The sequence below is a fragment of the Drosophila subobscura genome, chromosome U (assembly GCF_008121235.1).
Source record: "Drosophila subobscura isolate 14011-0131.10 chromosome U, UCBerk_Dsub_1.0, whole genome shotgun sequence".
Taxonomy (NCBI): Eukaryota; Metazoa; Arthropoda; class Insecta; order Diptera; family Drosophilidae; genus Drosophila; species Drosophila subobscura.
In genome coordinates, this window is record NC_048534.1 from 15,747,115 (window position 1) to 15,765,626 (window position 18,512).

Sequence of the window (18,512 nt, forward strand, 5' to 3'; positions counted from 1 at the left end):
AATAAATACATATGTGTGTAATATAAAACTTTGATGGTAATTATTTTTCCAGAACAGCACCCGCATGGAATTCCCCTACATGGGCGGCACAGCAGCCATAAATTGAAATGTACTCCTCCTCCATGCTCCACACACTCCACACAAAGAGGCTGCAGCGGCAGCAGCAAGTTGGGTGTGAAAAATGAAAAGCATCTATAATCTAATTTTATCATTATCACAGTTGTCTGCGCTAAGTGACGTCATACGCTGTGCATGTGCAGGAGGAGCTGCTGTTCCTCTCCGTCAGGCAAGAGTCGAGTGAAGAGTCGCAGATGAAATGAAATGTGAGAAAAATTACAGCAGGGAATATTGGAGTGCAGGTTGAGACAACTTGTATTACCATTAGATCGTGGATTGATTGCAATGAATACAAATGAATCGACAATTATCCATGGAACATACAAAAAACAATTCATTTGAATGTGAGTCGCAAAAACAAAACTTTTTATGGCCGGAATGATGCAAAAAATGTCTACGATATTTCTCTTTAAATATTAAGAAATTACATAATTATTCGATATTTTAATTGGATTTTTACTCTCAGAGTTTCCATTTCTTTTAGTCCCATTTAAAATAATTCAAAGAACCCACAGAATGTATTCCTTTTTACGTTGCATACAATTATCATACCCACTAACCGCATACCTACAGGATATTGAAAGTGGAAGCCCTGTCAGCGAAATGGGGAAAAGTGTATTATTGTGTAAGAAAAATCGCCTGGCACTTGACTTTGCCAACGGCAAAAGCAAAAGCAAAAGCAAACGCTGCAGCTATTTCATGCAACGTTCATGGCGACTTTTGTTTTTGTCAGCGGTACATCGGACGTACACATAGAGAAAGTGGGGGAGAGTCAGTAGTCAGCAGTCAGCATCCTGCTCAACGTTTCGCCAGTTGTCCTTGTGCTTATTGTGGAGCTCTATGCAAGTCCTTGCATTTCCTTTCTATTCCTTTTTGCCTTCCTGTGTCTGAAGTTAAGTGCAACTCTAACATTGTGCACCCGAGAGATAGCACGACATTCCATTGTTGTGCTGACTGCTGCAAAGACTTAATTCACCCTACCTCCCTCCCACCCTCCTGCTCGCTCACAGGCCAGAGCCAATTGGGGAGAAGTCCTCTCTTTCTCGAGGGGAGTCCGGGTTCAACTAACCGACTCTATTACGCAGTGTTGTTGCTCCTATTGTTGCTGTCGCCATTCAACGCAAATGGCGACAACATTCAGACACTCTGTACTAAAAATAAAAAAACATCAGGGAAAAGTGGATCCCATGGGTGGGTGCGGGAGGGTGGTGCAAGGTTAAGCTGCCGCAAAAAAAAGTGCTAGCTGGAAAGATCCCGCAAAACTTTAATTTGATAAGCTGCTGAAAATAAATTGCAGCACAAAAGTCGAGAGTCGGGGTCACTTTTTTTCTTAACCGCTGAAAAGTGAACTGCAAAAAGTCTTTAAATGTAAATACAGCAAAGTTTTGTGTGTCAAACCTTCATTCAAACGACATTCTATTCACGTACCTCTATCAGTTTCTGATGCATTTACGTACCTGAAATGAGAAAAAAGGGAAACAAATTTGATTAGAAAACGATCATTGGAAATTCCATGTAAATCCCTTAACCCAATCAATTCTAGTGGCAATTATAATGAGCCCCACACACAACCAATTACGAATGCACAAAGAACTCGTAAACTGATTCGTTTACCTACCGCACAATGGGCAGGACAGGAACTGGTACTCCACTCCACACACGTCAGAAATAATCGTAATTACGGGTATTTATTTTTCCCTGCTCTCCTTGGTAAGAGGTAAGAAATCAATTACCAGACAAAGGGGTACGGGCAGTAGTCTAGTCAATGAACCGCAGAACGAATGACATGCAACATGAACAATGTTGACCTCGACCCTAAGCCTCTGCCCTGGCGTACACGCCCACGTCTAGTAATTCATGCATCATTAAGGCAGAGACGGAGAAATTAAAAGAGCACAACATCGCGCTATCTCTCTCACAAATGTGTATAAACAATATCAACAGCAATAACAATAGCAACAGCGACAGCAGCCAACAGACGCTGTAATTAATGCCATGAAATTTACGAGCAGCAGCCAATGTGGGGGAGCGATAAACTCTGCAAGACAATGACCAGATGACCCAATGGTTGGTACAATCTTGTACAATATTTATCTATCGATTTTACAATGATTAAAAGTATTGCTTTAATCATGAATAGACAGGGAGAGAGAGACGTGCGAGTACTGTCATTTGATAATTGGCATAAATCAGCAACATAATTTGATCGCACCGCAAACATTAATCGATTTCAATTGCATTTGTTTACCGCATTTAAAACTATGTCAAAGCATTTATTTGAAGTATGGCCATGGACCAGAGCTTGGGATTTTCTATAGCCAAAAAATAATATGAAAATTCGCACAATTTTCGATCAAAAAGCTAAAATACCTGCCACAGATTTGTGCATGTAAATCAACAATGAAATTGATACATTTGACCACTTGATTTATCGTTTGCAATTCTGGCGCAGAGATTTGCCTACAAATTTGCCCGTTTTCTGCGGCCATAAATTTGTACGAGCTTTTGGCCTGCTGCTGGAGAGTGAGTTTTTATGCGTTAAAGAACACAATTTGGTTTTGGGATTGGAGATTGGATTGGACGCAATCAACGATTTATGTTATCGCTTTGTCTTGCACACACACACACACACACACACACACACTGACGGACTGACTGACGACTCGTTTCACATCTGTTAAATGTTTACATGCCTAATTATGATTTATTTGAGGCAATCATTTTTCTCAACTGCCAAGTGGCAGCAGCAGCAGCAGCAGCAGCAGACGAGAACGGAAGTGGGTCCAAGCCAATCCATAGACCACACCACACCACACCACTCCACTTTACTCTTTTCCACTTCTCTCTCTTACTCTCTCCCTCTCTATCTCCTTCCTGCTGCTGTTCTTACAGTGAGGGATGATGGTCTCAAGGCGCACAAGGACACAACGACTGCTGCCGTTCGGTGGCACTCGGACTCGACGACTCTGAATGTCCCCATGGCCGCCGTGCTGCAGTGTTTGGCTCTTTGTTTATCTAAGTTAATTACAGCAAAACATTTTTAGGGTCGCCTCGTATCTCTATCTCTCTCTCTCTCACTCTCTCTCTCTCTTTACTATTTCCACTCTCTGTGTGTGTGTGCGTGTGTGGGTGTGTGGGCTGGGCGGTTCACGCATGTTTGGGTGCGGACAGTTCCGCTGATTAATTGCCGCTAAGCATACAAGCCGCCATTATTCAACCGCCATGCCAACACAACCCACGAAAAGGCCCACAGAATATACATGAGAGGAGGGTGGCAAAGAGGGTGGCAGTTACTCGCACATAAAACAGATCCCCACATCAACGAAATGGAGAGTATAAAAATGGAACCGAAAAGGTTTGGGCCAAGAGCTCTGAGAGGCTTACTTTAATGAGTGGCTTACGCAACTGAAGATCGAGAATCTAGATGAATGCCCGCACATTTGCAAGCTATTTAATTTCAATTTGTACCTTAAGCCAGTTGGAATACACTTCAGGTACAGCCTGGCGCTTCTCTCTACTTTCGACCTTGATTTGCCTTTTGCTAGTTGCTACATTTGTGGAACTATCAGCAATCAACCATCAAATACAATGCTTGCCACCCTTTGAACTTTCCGCTCTCACATGCAACCGAAAAAAAACATCAGATAGAAAGAAGTTTCCATAGAAGAAAGCAGCGACAAATGTCAAACAAGTAAATCAATTGTTCAGCAGCTGTGAGGCAGTGGAGCTGCTGGTTTTCTCATTCAATTTATTTATTAGTATAGTATTTTTGGTGGGTAATTTAATCAAGAAGTAAATTATGTGAATAGGTGAGGTCTTTGATTGAATTAAACATGCGAGCGTGGCAGTGGCAGACCTGAACTCTGAACGACACCACAGTCGCAGTCGATGCGAGTTGATTGTGGAGTTCCTGCCACGCTCACAGGCGCATCCTTGGAGAGTCTGCTCAACCTCCTCATGCACTTATTGTTTGCCAGTTTGTTAGTCGTTCGGTTAGCCTCTGTCCAGGCATTGCCACTGCAGCAGCACACTCTGATCTGGTGGCAAGGAAGTCGACTGCTTGCTCAATGAATAAAGAAACAAACAAACAAGAATTTTGTACGCTTGACTGCATGTCTCTGCCATGAGCGACTCAGCGACCGAGCGACCGGGCGACCGAATGAATGAATGACTGACTGACTGAATGAATGAATGAATGAATGAATGAACAACTGAGCGGGCGAGAGTGGTGGCCGCTGGCTGGTGCAAATGGCTGAATGAATTGTCGGTGGGTTGTATAAATCAACTTGGCGTTTATCTCAAAGCAAATAAGTCAACAGTGTAGACGGATAGCAAAATGCAATGTGAATGTGGAATGAGAATGTGGAATGGGAATGGGAATGGCAATGCGAATGACAGTCGTGGGAGAGTACGAGGCGAAGATGTAAGTTGGGGGTCGCTCAGCGTGATGACACGGACGATTTAGTTGCGCATCCGTTGGCAGCTTCATCCATCCCCCCTCTGACCACTCTGAGTTGAAGATTTTCCATTGTTTTCCACAGTTGAAAACACTCTCCACTGATGCCTCTGCAAGTCCTTATTAATTTCAAACTTTAACCAGCTGCCTGGGCATGGAGAGGATGTATTCTGGCGGAATTATAAGCCCAAAACTTCCTGCAAATATCTGTATCTGTATCTGTCTCTCCTGCTCGTATCTGTATTTGCTTCAGTCTAAAATGGAAATCAGACGGCTGAGTGCCTCGTCAGCTGTTCCGTTCGAATTATCTTTTGTGGACACACGAAATTTGCTTCCACAGACAAGCAACCGACCACAAAAGTCGCACACACACACACACAAACACAATGTGTACGTGTATTTGGAAGATACATTTGGGGATTTTGGTTTCTAAAGTGCAACAGTAATTCATCAATTAAACCCTGCCTTTATAGAATTACCAATTACCATTTCACCATTTCACCATTTCACATCCGGCATCCGGCGCATCACCCACAAAATGCAAATGTTCGTCCTCCGCACCCCCCCTCAAAAGTTTTTGGGCACAAGCCAGGACAGGCCAGGCTTTCTCGTATCCTGCACTTCTCTCTGGCAATGTGCGGCTTTCGGCAATTTGGCAGCAAACTAATCGATGGCGAAACATTTGCCCAGACACAAAGCGAGAGAGCCTAATGCAGACTCCCCAACACAGCCAGGGGCGGAGTAGGAGGAGTCACTCTCGTTGCCATGTCATAAAAGATGCACATTGTATCTGCTAGTATGCATAGTATCTGCAGCATGCCCCCTGCCACCTACAGCTTACTTTGCGACCGTTCGTTTGTGCCGCTCTTAATGCGCTTTGGCCCCCCTCCTTCTGTATTTGCATTAAAAGCGGTACGAGCCAAACTGTCAGACAGCCAGAGAGACGGCAGTCGCAGTCGCAGGAGGAGGACAGACCCAATATTCCGGGCTCACAAATCACACGGCACAGTGGTGCCAAACTATGTTTGCTGGAACATGTTTTTGAACATATTTTGGCATGTTTTATCGGGAAAAACTCATGGCAATCGATTCACTGTTTTGTGCATTTATTTATATATTTTTATATACATTTAGTTCATGGTTTTAGTCAACTTTTAGCCACTGTTCAGGCGACAAAAGTAGCTCACATTTCAGGACGCACAATGGCACACAGGCCAGAAGGAGAGACTCAAAGAGTGTGGTGGCACAAAGCCCCTGCCTGGTCTGCCTGGGCTGCACCACATTGCTTATTTAATGAGATTAACGTCTAAAGACAAATGTCATGTGCATGTTAACTGGAGGAGAGAGGCGGTGGAGTATATCTTCTGGATATACACGTTGAGAGCCATCGTCCAGCGTCCTCCTGGTTCCTGCTGCGGTTTCGGACAGAGTTTCTGCTTCTGTCGCCATAAAAGGCAGAAGGCGGCGCATTAAAAATTCTAAAATGTGTTTTTGCCAGCCTACCGCCAGCTGCTATGCCTCTCTGGCAGCACCATAAGCTGCAGACATGGCCCCAAAAGAGAGACGTAACCAAAGCAAGGCATACGAGTGCTCGTAAAAAAAAAACAAGATCCTCAAACGCTGACTCTCGTGCTGGACTCCAACTTGGTCGGCGCGCCGTGGCTTTAAGCTTCAACTTCAACATCAAAGTAGCCGAATGCCACAGCGATAACTGCCGGCAGACATTCGATTCAGATGCCATGGCCAACTGGGAGGAGGCACATAGAAAACTATGGCTGAAAACGATGACAGCTCAAGTAGTGGCAGTGGCAGGCAACGGCAGCCTTGACCGAAGTGAAAAGTGAAAAGCTGTCACCAGTTTCTGTCCCGTTGACCATCCATTAAATATGTATGCGAAAAAAATCATCCAACTATAAACGAGCTAACGAGCTGTAAAATATGAAAGAAGCAAAACTATTTCTGCTTAAATTGAGCTATGAATTTGGACTATAAAGCAAAGAATATTCAACGGTGGAGTTGTAGAAAATTGAGCATTAAGTAAGGGAAGATCCGAAAGTGGGACTTAAAGAACAGCAAATGGAAAAGCTAGGGAACTATGTGTAGAAAATAATGCCTGAAAATTAATGAAGATTAAATTAACGAGTAAAAATACGGTGTTAAATGTAACGAGTATGGAGTAACGAGTAGCGAATAAGAGACTGATAGTACCAAGCCATAAAGCAACTATATAAGGAGGTCTCGTCGGCAAAAATAAGCAGAACTTGCGAGTGCAAAGTGCGAGTGAAAGGGCTCTCGCTGTAACCTTCCGCATTGACAAGCAAACGAGCACTGAAAATAAGCAGAAGTAGCGAGTAACTCTGCCACCGACGAGACCTCCTTATAAAGTTTATTCATGGTACCAAGCATTTAACCTAAAACTTTAAGAACTTAAAGTTAATTTCCGCTGGCAGCTCCACCAAGCCTGCTCTCTTTATCTCTTCCTTCTGTTTCTATCCACGTACCCTCCACCCTTCTTCCTGTTGAATGGTGCTTAAGGGGGCAAATTGCAAAATGCTTTTACAAATTGCTTCGGCCATGGGATTTTACAGGAGATTTTCATTAGGCGGCCAGTCCAGTCCAGGACATAATACCGCAAATTAATGTAATGACAGAGAGACACACACAAGCACAGAGAGATGGAAGATATATATGTAGGACTAATGCCAATACAAATAGCAAGCAGACACACACACTCAAAGGCAGGGGCAAAGACATCTGCTATTCATGTGACAAACACTTTGGATGGTAAGCGGATTAGGTCAAAACTCGTAAATGACTTTTAAATCTAATACACTTGAAATGCAGAGGCAGTAGCGACCCTAAAACGGATGTCCCTTTAACAAATCATCAGTCAAACAGAGACAGAGAGAGAGAGCTAGAGATACAGATAGATATAGAAATACTCCGCCCCCTGTCAGAGGGCTCCACATGGCTCCAGGGCTCCTGGCTGATTTGCCGATTGTCACAGCGACATGCGTCTCAATAATTCATCATGAAGGCCAAAAGGCGTCACAAAGATTTCGCACAGGCCCTCCACTCCTCACACAACTTCGGCTACGGCTTCGACTTCGATCTCGACATGGCGGCAAATTGCGTTGACGCGGTTGCACGTTGTCACCGCAGCAAACGTGCGGCAGTGGCAGTGGCAGCACCCACTCAACCCCCTTCACAGTGACAATGATGAATAAAAGGCGATAAATCTCGACAAAAGGAACAGCATAGCCGCCTAAGAAAAAAACTCTACAACGGATTTGGCCCAAGCCAGCGGATACAAGAAAAAAGAAGGTAAAAACAGAAGCCCAGAGACGGAGCCAAGCCGGAGACGGAAGACATTTGTTTCAGCGTGGAGCGGCAGGAGCAAAGGGGTGAACAAGTGGTAGGCCGCCCCGATGACGTCCACTGATTTTCACGGGGGAACAAAAGTGAGCAGCAGCTTGCGTGGGCCTTCGTGGATGTCAACTGCTGTCGCCTGATGATGATGATGGTCGGTACGTCGAGAGCTTCGGCTCGAGGGTTGTTCGCACAATTACGCCATAAGCATCCATATGAGACGCGTGTAATGGGTTATAATGTATCCCCCCGGCTAGGCCTGTCCGTTCCAGTCTTAATAATGTCTTTGGCAATGATAAATGATGTCTGTGCCACAAAAAAAAACAGATGTTTAAATTATGAAAGGGTTGCTTAAAGAGAAAAGAGCGCCCTTTAATATTTCCCACTTTCCACTGCTGCTGGCAGTCATCAATAATACAAAAATCGATCTATTATTGCCTATCGGAAGTGGCACATCTCCAGCTTCGATTGCAACTAAATGGCAGTCACGTGAGGCAACAAAGTTGAAGCCTCAGCGAAAACACAATCGACAATACGGATGCGGATGCGGATACGTCTGAGGAGGATGTGGCTGCGGTTCACTCTGAGGTTGCTACGTGGGCGCCATTGCCGCAGATCATTAGCGTTGCCGGCCGCAAAAAAATAAAAGCAAAAGGAAGAAGGCAGGAGAGTGACACAAACGACGACAGCAGTCCCAATGCGGGGGCAAAGCGTTTACTTCTTTGCTCAAGAAAATAAAATATAACAACTTTGTGGCTCCTGCAGCTGACAGTCGCGCGTGGCGCGGGGCCTCAGCTTGAAGAAGTTTTATGTGCAAGACAAAAAGTGTGATTTATGTTTTATGGCTGGCAATATTCAAGTGGAAGGCAAAGTTATTGCTGTCCAGGATAGTGTTTATTATTTAAGTGCCTAGAGAGAATCCCAGCGGATAAACTCAGGAGAACACAGCCCAATGGGTAATTAGGATCAGGGTAATCGTGGGACATCAAAACGGGAGCTATGACTTGAAATTATATGCCTCATCATGTGCCTCTCATTTGTGGATTAACCCCCGAACAACTTCTCAATTCACAGTCAGACACAAATGAATGTCAACATGGTTCAACTGTTCAACAGCAGCAGACTGTGACTGTGCTCCCGACACATGCAAAAATCTTTAAGCTTCCAATTATCGTATGACCAACTGTTGAGCAGCTCATTTTCCTGTAAATTAAATTAATTAGAGAACAAACGAATGTCTGTGTTGAGATGTATTTGCGTTCATGAGAGCATAATAAGAGACATTTTAAATGACTGACGAAGCCTAGAATACCCTATCAGATCGTTCTAGTTTAAAAGTTATTTATAATAGTGATCCAATCTTGATGTTGTTAAGGAACTGCTTCAGGCAACTGCCTGACAACCTTCTGAACAAAACCAATATACCCTTTGAAAGTGCATAGAAAGCTGGGAATCAAGCTAAACTTTTTTAATTGCATTCAATGTAGAGCTGCCAACTACGACGACAAGGACAACGACACAAGGATGAGATGCGATTGAGAGTGAGACAGAGAGCAACACGAAAAACTGAGAAAGAGATGGCTAGAAATATGGGTGGGGAAGGCTCCAGGATAATGACGTTGCCCCATCGCTGCCGTGCTTGGATGCTGGTTGGGCGCGCATTCCTTGCCATCACTTAATGACATTTTCATCAAGATCCTGCCTGCCTCTGCATAGTAGCATCCCCCCTCCTCATTATCATTATAATTGTCATGCTGATTTCTGTGCTTCTGCTTCTGCTTCTCCTCCTCAGCCTCAGCCTCAGCCACCGTGCCACAGCCACAGCATTTTCTGCATTTGTTCGGGAAACAAAGTTTTATTTTCTATTTTTTGGTTAAAAGTTCGTTCATATTGTGATTTGTGTGTGCAGGGAGTGAATTGTTGTCGGAATTCGACGACTTCCACTGGCACACGCAGGCATGGCTTACATTTACTTGTTGTATTGAGAACAAAGTAAGGAAGTGCCTAAATCCGATAAGAACACTGACGGTATGTTGTGCATATGTAATTATAGCCAGTACTTACAGGTAAGCGGACTATGTGCATCGGAAATAAATAAGAAAATAAAAATAATAAGAGAGAAAAAAAAAGGTTAGCGATTGCCGAAACCCGGGATTGAACCGGGGACCTTTAGATCTTCAGTCTAACGCTCTCCCAACTGAGCTATTTCGGCACTTGATCGACCAGTGGCAAAATCCCCCTATACGCTCAGGGAGAGAGCTACATGGAGCGAGATAAGCGGAGGAGTATAGTGGAGGAGATAAGCTGCAATGCACTGATGTCCGGGGAAGCCGAATAAAATATAAAGCATATTCCAATCTCTTGGTTTCAACTTTAAAGAAATATATAGAATGGCAGAGGTTAATCCTTATCTATTCAATTCCCTAAAAGACAAGCACTTTCTTCTCAGATAATTATTTTGCACTTTTTCTTTCCTTGTTTTAGCACTTCATTTTTGCATTAATCTTTGAGCTACGCTTTGGCTATTCATTTTTAATTTTCGACCCAACGACAATAAGTTTTATGGCTGCCCCGCACCACACCATGCCAATGACGCACGTTGCATCGCACTCCCCTCTCAGCCCCACCCATTTGAGGCAAAAACAAAATGTACAATTATTAAACTTTTAATCAATTTATCAATATTAACTTTTTACTTGTGCCAGGAGAGGAGCAAAACTTTTCTAGTGCCACATGCCCAGCCCGCCACAATTTTTTTTTTTGTCCACCTCTATGTAAACCCCCTTTAACTTTTTCATGGAGTAAAGGGGGAAAGTGCAGGCAGAAAAGAGAGAGAGAGAGAGAGAGAGATTCTGCTCAATTTTTAGTCGTTACGCCATTTCAATTACTGGCCAAGTGCCAGGACACAGGACAGCTGGACAGCTGGACGACGATCAGTGGCAAATTTATAGAGACAAAAAGCTAGGAGCAGGACCATGACCATAGCATGAAGAACAAAGGGAATAAGTAAAATGTGTAAAAATGGTGGCACATCCAGGCGCTCATTTGTTCCCAAACGCAATGGGGGATGATGATGCTGCCTGCTGACTTCTGCTGCTGCTGCTGCTGCTGCTGCTGCACTTGTCATATTACTAATTTCCCTGGTGACCAAGACCCAAGACCAAGAGCCATTGAACCCCTGAATAAAAGCGTGTGCATAGAGATGTACGCGTATGTATAGGGTTCAATCGTTAAATGTTCAATCTGCTGCATCAACGGGATGCAACTGCAACAGTCGCAGTCGTGGCAACTTTTTGATTAACGCCATTATGAGGTGATTGTTCAGTTGAGCGCCAGGTTAAAGTTCGAGGCTGCTTTCCTGAACCTGAAACGAGTCCTGCTGCTGCGCCTGCTGCTGCTCCTGCTGCTGCTGCTGCTCCTGCTGCTGCCTGCTACCAAATTGCACTCATGTGTGTAATTTATTTTCTCGGCATGAGAAAAACTTCCTAACCGGAAAATGAGGCACTCAATTAAGAAAACGTTTAATCCATGAAATGTTCCAATTGCAGACACACACACACATAGACACAGGGACTGCAGCGGCAGCCGAGTGGGCAGGGCTGGAAGGGGTATGAGATGGATGCCCTGAATGGCTCGAATGGCCAGAATGTGCAGAATGAACTGAGCATTGGGCTGGGGGGCTCGGGAGCTGAACGACATTGCCCAGTGGGGGCTGTAAAAATTGCTGTCTATATAATTGATTGGGTGTGCCTTTTGGATTTACTTTTTCCCCCACTGTCTCTCTCTCTATCTCTCTCGCTCTCGTTTTATTTTTTGTGCTTAAAGCACAAGCCAGTGATTTGTAATTCCCATTTCAAATTACACGGCCAAATGTTCCTCTCGATTTAAAACTGAGCCCAGAGACTGCAGCAGACTGGGGAAACATTTTCTGATATTAATTGTATTTGAAAATGGACTTTAAATGGGCTAAAAGGAGTGTGAAACTCTTGTGGAAGGCTTTGTGGCTTAGGGAATTGTTTGGTGCATGCTTGGGGTATCTTTTAAAAGATTTTCGTTGTACAAATAAAGAGGATTCGTACAGCCAAAGGAACATCTCCAGTTCGATTTACAAAAGGAATACCTTTACAATCAGTGACTTGTCTGTCCCCTTCCTCTTTGGTTCACAACTCCAAAACTATTTGTAATATTTTCATAAATGGCATTACACCGTCCACCAGCTATCTTCGCTTTAATTATGCATCTCACATATATTTTTCAACTAAAACTAAATATAGACAAAGCCAAAGCGGCGACAACAGCGATTATCAATTCACGTTCACAATTTATTAAACAGAAATATAAATGGAATCAAAGTAATATGTAAATGCAGAGAGAGAGAGAGACAAGAGAAGAGGAAACAAAGGGGGTGAGCGGAGGGGGTGTCTTTGGAGAACAAAAGCAACCGTTGTCCCAAGGGGGAAACTACATATATAATTTTTTTTAGTTGTCGCATTTCCGCCCTTTCCGACAGCGACTGCCAAAAAATATGCATATGGAAATGCAGAGACAATGTGAGGATGTCAGGCAAGGGACTAGACTAGGGAGAGAGAGCAGCGTACATATGCGTGGAGTGGAGCGGTGTGTGGTGGAGTGGAGTGCAGCTTTGTGCGGCACATAAGACGTGTGGAAATTATGCGAGGCGCGTGTCAAGTGCCGCAAAATGCAAGAAAACTTTTGCCAAGTCGGTGGTTGCCTACAGTTCTTGCCACCATCCCCACATGCCCCATCTACATACACCCATGCCCATTCCCACTCAACGTCTGCAATTACATTCTGAATTAAATTGTAATGAGGCGCATGCGGCGAAATATGAAAATGAGAGCCCCAAGACGGAGCGGAATCGAGTCAATGTGGAGTGGAGGACTGCCGGAGTCTCGCTCCGCACACAAATGGCAATTAACAGTTATGTTTGCTGTTCCAACACGTTGCAGACAGTTTTAATGACGGGACGGACGCGAACGCGGACGCGAACGCGCCGAGACGCGGACTCGAGGCGAAACTATTTTTAGGTGACTTGCACTTGGACATCCCCATCGAATGCCTCTCCCCATGCCACAGGAAATAACTGTTCGCCAGCCCTCCGGCTGCAGCCATCGCAAGCTTCTTCAACGCGTAATTGGCTGCAAACGGAAGTTCATGTAACTTAAACTCGATGGTGGCAACTCTGGTCAACATCTGGCTGCCAAGACACTTACTCCGGAACGAGGGCCGGGGTAAGTTCAATTGCGCGGAAGATGCCAATAAAGAAAATACCTTAATGGTCGCCCCAAGCTCAACTGGAATAAGGTGTGAAGATGTCCATGTGTCAATGTTCCACTCTTCCACTGTTCCCCCGCTCCAAATACGCTGCAGAAATTTCCCATAAGCGAAGGGATGCATTGAAACGTTCCTTGGGTAATCTTAATAAGATTTTAATTAACAAAAAAACTACACAAAATTCTGTTTTACGACTCTCGCGATTTCTTGGCCTCGGAACTGCCCAAGATTTCATCCGTGCCCGTAGCCTGTGCCTTTCCCGTGCTGGTGTTGTAGTACACACGTCGCTCGATGCCTTCCTTGGTGATAATTGCGATGCGCGCCACACCGCCGGAGAAGCTATCGTGATGAATGGCCTGTTTCAGAGCCGACTGGACAAGCAGCACCAGATCCTCCTTATCCATGTTCGGCCGATAGGCATCCCGCAGCATGCCGCTAATGTAAATGGATCCCGAGCCGCCATAACTGAAATTTTCGCGAGTCATCATGCCACCAAGTGAAATGTTGTACACCTGGGCGCCATGCAGATCGTCCCAGCCACCCACAATAATGCCGGCCGATAGGCTCCTGCGACCTGTGTAGCATTTGTCGCGGAACTCCGCGGCCACATCGCGCACCAAAGTCTGCTGGCCCGTGTGCATCTTGCGGCGCCACATCAAAATGGAGACCTCCTCAGCGAGCTGCTGGGTGTCCGCTGCGGAGCCACTGCGGCAGCAGTAAACGTTGTCCGTGATTCGATTGATTTTGTCCGTGACACGATTGGACACCATGCAATTGGAGGTGGTGCGGGAATCGGCGCCAAGCACCACGCCATCCGCAAACTCGAAGGCCAAGATGGTGGTGCCACACTCGACGGGAGTGAAGGAAGCCTTCAAATCGAAATCCAACCAATGGGATTTATTCATTTTGCTGTTGTATTGAGACTCTCCTGTTTTGGACTGTCTAAAATTTGATTTGACTTTCAAAAGGGGAAGTTATAGTCAATGGCTTCTGGATTAATGGTGAGGGAGAGTGAAGTCTAAAGGATTCTGAGAAGCAGAAGAGCATACTGTGGATTGAAAAATATGTCCGAATATTTGAATATTCATTCCTCAAAATATTATTTTCCATACAGTTTATTTCATAAACTCTCCACCTTTGAATATTCTGAATTCCACTTTCGTTGGCTTTTTTCCCATCGCTGTCTCGATTTTTCCCTGACATCCTAGCAACAGGGCATGCACCACGCCTCGTCCTGATTGCCTGCCTGTGCTGTAATCAGAAAGTCCTTGCACGTATCCAGAAATAAGCATAAGAAACATTTCACAAAAATTACAGAGAGAAAAAGGGGGACATTTTTTTAGAGTGATGCGAGTGGAGCGGAGTGTGTGTGTGTGTGTGCAGGATGCAACGCAAGAGAGTGCCACAAAACGATCAACATTAACTGCCTTCCCCCCAGCAGCCGCGCCCACTTGATAGACGTAATTTTGCAGCAAGTGTTGCGCCGCCCACTTCGAGAGAGTCGGGGGGAAAGATGAAAGAATAAGAAGCTGAAGTGGCAGCTTCAGCAGTGGCAGTAGCAGCAGAAGAGTGCATTTAAATGACCGTTTTGTCGCAGCTCCTCTAATGACAACCACTTGCGGCTGTCAAATGCAACTCTGCACGGCACGCAGGGTTGTAATATTTTATGGGCTGCCCCTAAGGAGACGCCTGATGTTTGTTTCTGGTCTCTCTGGTCTGACCAACACAATGGGTATGGCCCATGAATGACATTACCCCTACGATACTCTGCCAGCCTCCCAGCCAGCTCCTCCCTATGCTCATTTGGCGCATTCATAATTTCCCCATTAACCTTATTTTCCTGTTATGCACGAGTGGCCCCTCCAAGATGAAGTTGACACCCTTCTATACCCTACTCTGGGGTGTCGCCACGTTTGAAGAACGCTTTTTTACGATGATTTCCACCTCCTGCTCCTGCTGCTCCCTGATGGATTTTAAATGAACTTTAACACGTGCGCACGCCGTCCCTGGAGGTCGCTGGAGAAGGTCTCTGGCAGCGGAATGAAGCTAAGTAATTGGTTTAGCAGTGGCATGGGCGTGGCATCAACGGGTTCGTTTCACAGATTATCCTCAGAGTTGATTTTGAGCGAGAACTAAACTAATAATAAAAACGTTTCATTCCGCACACAGTTCCAGTTGCTGCAACGAAAGGAAATTCTTCTTCCCTAATGAGATATTGAGTATAATGAAAATTGGATCGTTTTATCAGAGAGAGGAAATTACCTTCAGTCCTGCAGAACTTATAAAGTTGCTACCGGGATTTTAAATTGAAATTTCCACTACTTTTTGAGGTATTTTTCCACAGTTTCCTACCAATCCTATGGCTGCCATTTGGCCATAAAGTGCAGGGTGTAAATGTATATCGAGCTGACATTTAATTTAATTTACATCCTACTGCAGTATTTTCATGCATATGTGAAATGCTGGCACCATTTTCTTGGAAAAAGGTAGGACATTCATTTGTATGACTTCCTGAATGGAAAACACTTTTGACTTTTATTTCGTTTTAGTCCTTTGGCTGGGGAGAAAAAGCCTTCTATCTTACCCTTAACTGTGTTTGTTGTGCCACAGATTTAAGTATGCGCCAAATGCACATTTAATAACGTAATTTTTGAAGCGTGCAAAATATATTTTTAGCAGTTAATTCGTACTTCCTCAAAAACTTCAGTTGCTGCTGGCAACTTCCACAATTTTTCTGCTTCATCTTGCAGCACAAAACAAACTCCACTGTGGATACACATGTACATATGTACCTGGCTCTATGTACACTTATATATTTGGGTATACATACTGCTACATTTGGAGGTTCAAGCTACGTGAGTTGCCCAACTTTTTAGCCCAAAAAAACAAAACAAAAAGACAGAAAAAATCAAGCAAAAATTTGCATATGCAACGACGTTACTCCTGACGATGACGATGACGATGATGATGATGTCGCAAGTAGACTTACATTTGAGGACACACACAGGACACTGTGCTAGCTACTGGCAGCCAGCAGCAGCAGCACTCCTGAAAGCTTCGCCACTTTTATGCAAATAATGTCTTGCCTGGAATTTTTGTTATTTATAGTTAAGATAGCAAAACGTGTGGATGTCTTGTGGATATATCTCAAAAACTGTGTGTATGTGCATTAGTAGCCATGCCTCTCAGATCTCTCCGTATCTCTCTCTACCCTACACAAGTTATTGCTTCATTTCTTGGGCTCCGAAACTTCTTCTTCAGCACCTGACAACAGTGGATACTTTTCGGGTAGCAGCTGGGGGGGATGGATGGGCAAGTTTTTGAATGTCAAAACTTGAATATAGGAACTAACCACTATCCTCTCTCCATGTGTGTGTGCGTGTGTGTGTGTGTCTTGCAGTCAAATTACATTCTGTACTCTCACATAAAAGAAAATAAAAAATTGTCATTAAAGTTTTTGGCAGTTGACTTCGATTCGTTTTGCTTCCACCACACATATCTCTTCTTTCTTTTTGCTTTCTCTGTCTGCACCTTTTATTAGTCATAATTTAAATTGACATTTGCTTTAGTTTTAATCTCGTTGCAATGATTGGAACTTCAGCTCCAGACTTCAGCCACATGCTGACAGATCTTACAGCTGACAGACACATTGTGGGACGTCACATAAATTCGATTATGAGCAAAAGAAATTGCAATAAATATGTAAATTTTTGATGAGTAAAAGAATGTTAAATACGGGAAGGTTTCATGGCAATGAAATACATTTTAAGGTGAGTTTCAGGGTAGATGTTACAAGGGAAACCTTAACGAAATTACCCAAATTAATCGCACCCATTTTATGCTCATGTCTAAAATACTATTAATATAACACTCACCTAATTCCACATAGAGTTTTGGTCGTATATTCTCCTGCCAGGCACTTTGATTACCAATCACGTAGAGTGTTAGTAGTAGGAAGACTTGCATCCAACCGTATCTGTATCCGTATCCGTAGTATCCATACAATTTGCTTAACTTATGCTTCAGCTTGTTTGTTGTTGTTGCTGTTTTTGTTTTTACTGTGTCTGCTTTTGTTGCTGTTGCACTTTTCAAATGCATTTTGTGGCTTTTATTGTTATTATTGTTGCTTTTGCTTTTGCTGATGCTGATGCGGATGCAGATGCTGCTGTTGTTTTTATTTGTGTGGTTTCTATTATTATTTTTATTGTGCGTAATTTGGTTTGCAGCGTTGTGGGAATTTAACATTTTCTATTTTGCATACAATTTATGCAAATGTTTGCCTGTTTTGTCGGTCGGTTACAATGTTCAAAAATTGTTGGTTGATTTTTGGTGTTCTTTTGTTGTTGTTGCTTTTGGTTTTCCTCTGTGTGTTCTTCTCCTTATTATAGCTGATTTGATTTTATATTTTATGTATTTATATTTGTGTTGTGTTCGGGGGATTTTATATATAATTTATTTACTGCATCTTTTATTTACTTCTGGGACCTTAAATATCGCAAATATATTGATTTCTTTTCTTATTTAACCATTTTGCTTGTTGTTTTAAGCCCAACAAAGTTTGTGTTTAATTTCGGTTCTAAAAAACGAACGTTTTTTTCGTGTGTGGAAAAACTGTTGTCAAACAATTTTGTTGCGGTTAGGAAGTTGCGTCATTTCTGTAATTAGAAGAGGGAGAGAAGGTTTAGAAATATTTATAATTAATTGTAGATGTTTATTACAAATGTTTACTCTTTTATTTGGGATAGATTTAATAATATTGTAGGCATCCCTTGTGGAAGCTGCTGATTATGTTTAATATATTTTTGGGTACTGCCATAAAATAGAAAATTAATCGAATGCACAGTGCATCCCAGTGGAACCCCGAGGCACATTCATTTACAATTTTGCGTCTACAGAAAATCCAGTTAAAATTTAAATGCAATTTATTTAAGCTATAAATTAGGAAAATAAATTTCGTATATAATATTAGTCCCATATGCTTAACTCCCCCAATGCTCTTCCTTTTTTTTAATATTATTTTCTAATATATATCCGCCATTCGTTTTGCATTTTTTCCATTTCGGTGGCATAAATTTTGTGCTCGATTTAATGTAGGTCCTGGCCCCCTCATGTCACTCCTGCCTCCCAACGTTTCTTGGACAAGTTATTGAAAGCGGCTTATTGTGCAATCGTGTGTGTGCACACACGCAAACACACACACACACACGCATTGAGCCACGCCCAGCTGTTAGGGCGTCTTTCGCTATGCAGATACTCTCGCAAGTTGAGCGACCTT

The 18,512-nt window shown here is 43.5% G+C and overlaps 2 protein-coding genes and 1 non-coding gene across 8 annotated transcripts in view; all 3 read right to left on the reverse strand.

Moving 5' to 3' along the window:
• The window catches only part of LOC117902203 (semaphorin-1A), a 113,113-nt gene extending 95,707 nt beyond the window's left edge, over window positions 1–17,406 (reverse strand). For 5 of the 6 annotated variants that reach the window (XR_004649381.1, XR_004649382.1, XM_034813420.1 and 2 more), the window contains exon 1: window positions 17,113–17,310. Coding sequence is in view for 4 of the 6 variants with exons in the window: in XM_034813420.1 (XP_034669311.1) it covers window positions 17,113–17,203 (91 nt within the window). In the remaining 2 variants the exon portion in view is untranslated. Of the gene's footprint in view, window positions 1–17,112; window positions 17,317–17,390 lie in introns of those variants that run through there. The other variant, XM_034813422.1, reaches the window with a different exon arrangement.
• Trnaf-gaa lies at window positions 10,082–10,154 on the reverse strand. The gene has a single exon. It is a non-coding gene; the product is annotated as a tRNA-Phe (tRNA).
• Window positions 13,368–14,190, reverse strand: LOC117902206 (proteasome subunit beta type-1-like). Its single transcript, XM_034813426.1, has one exon. The coding sequence runs from the start codon at window positions 14,140–14,142 to the stop codon at window positions 13,426–13,428; it is 717 nt and encodes a 238-aa protein (XP_034669317.1). The 5' UTR covers window positions 14,143–14,190; the 3' UTR covers window positions 13,368–13,425.
• Window positions 17,407–18,512: the final 1,106 nt, after the last annotated feature.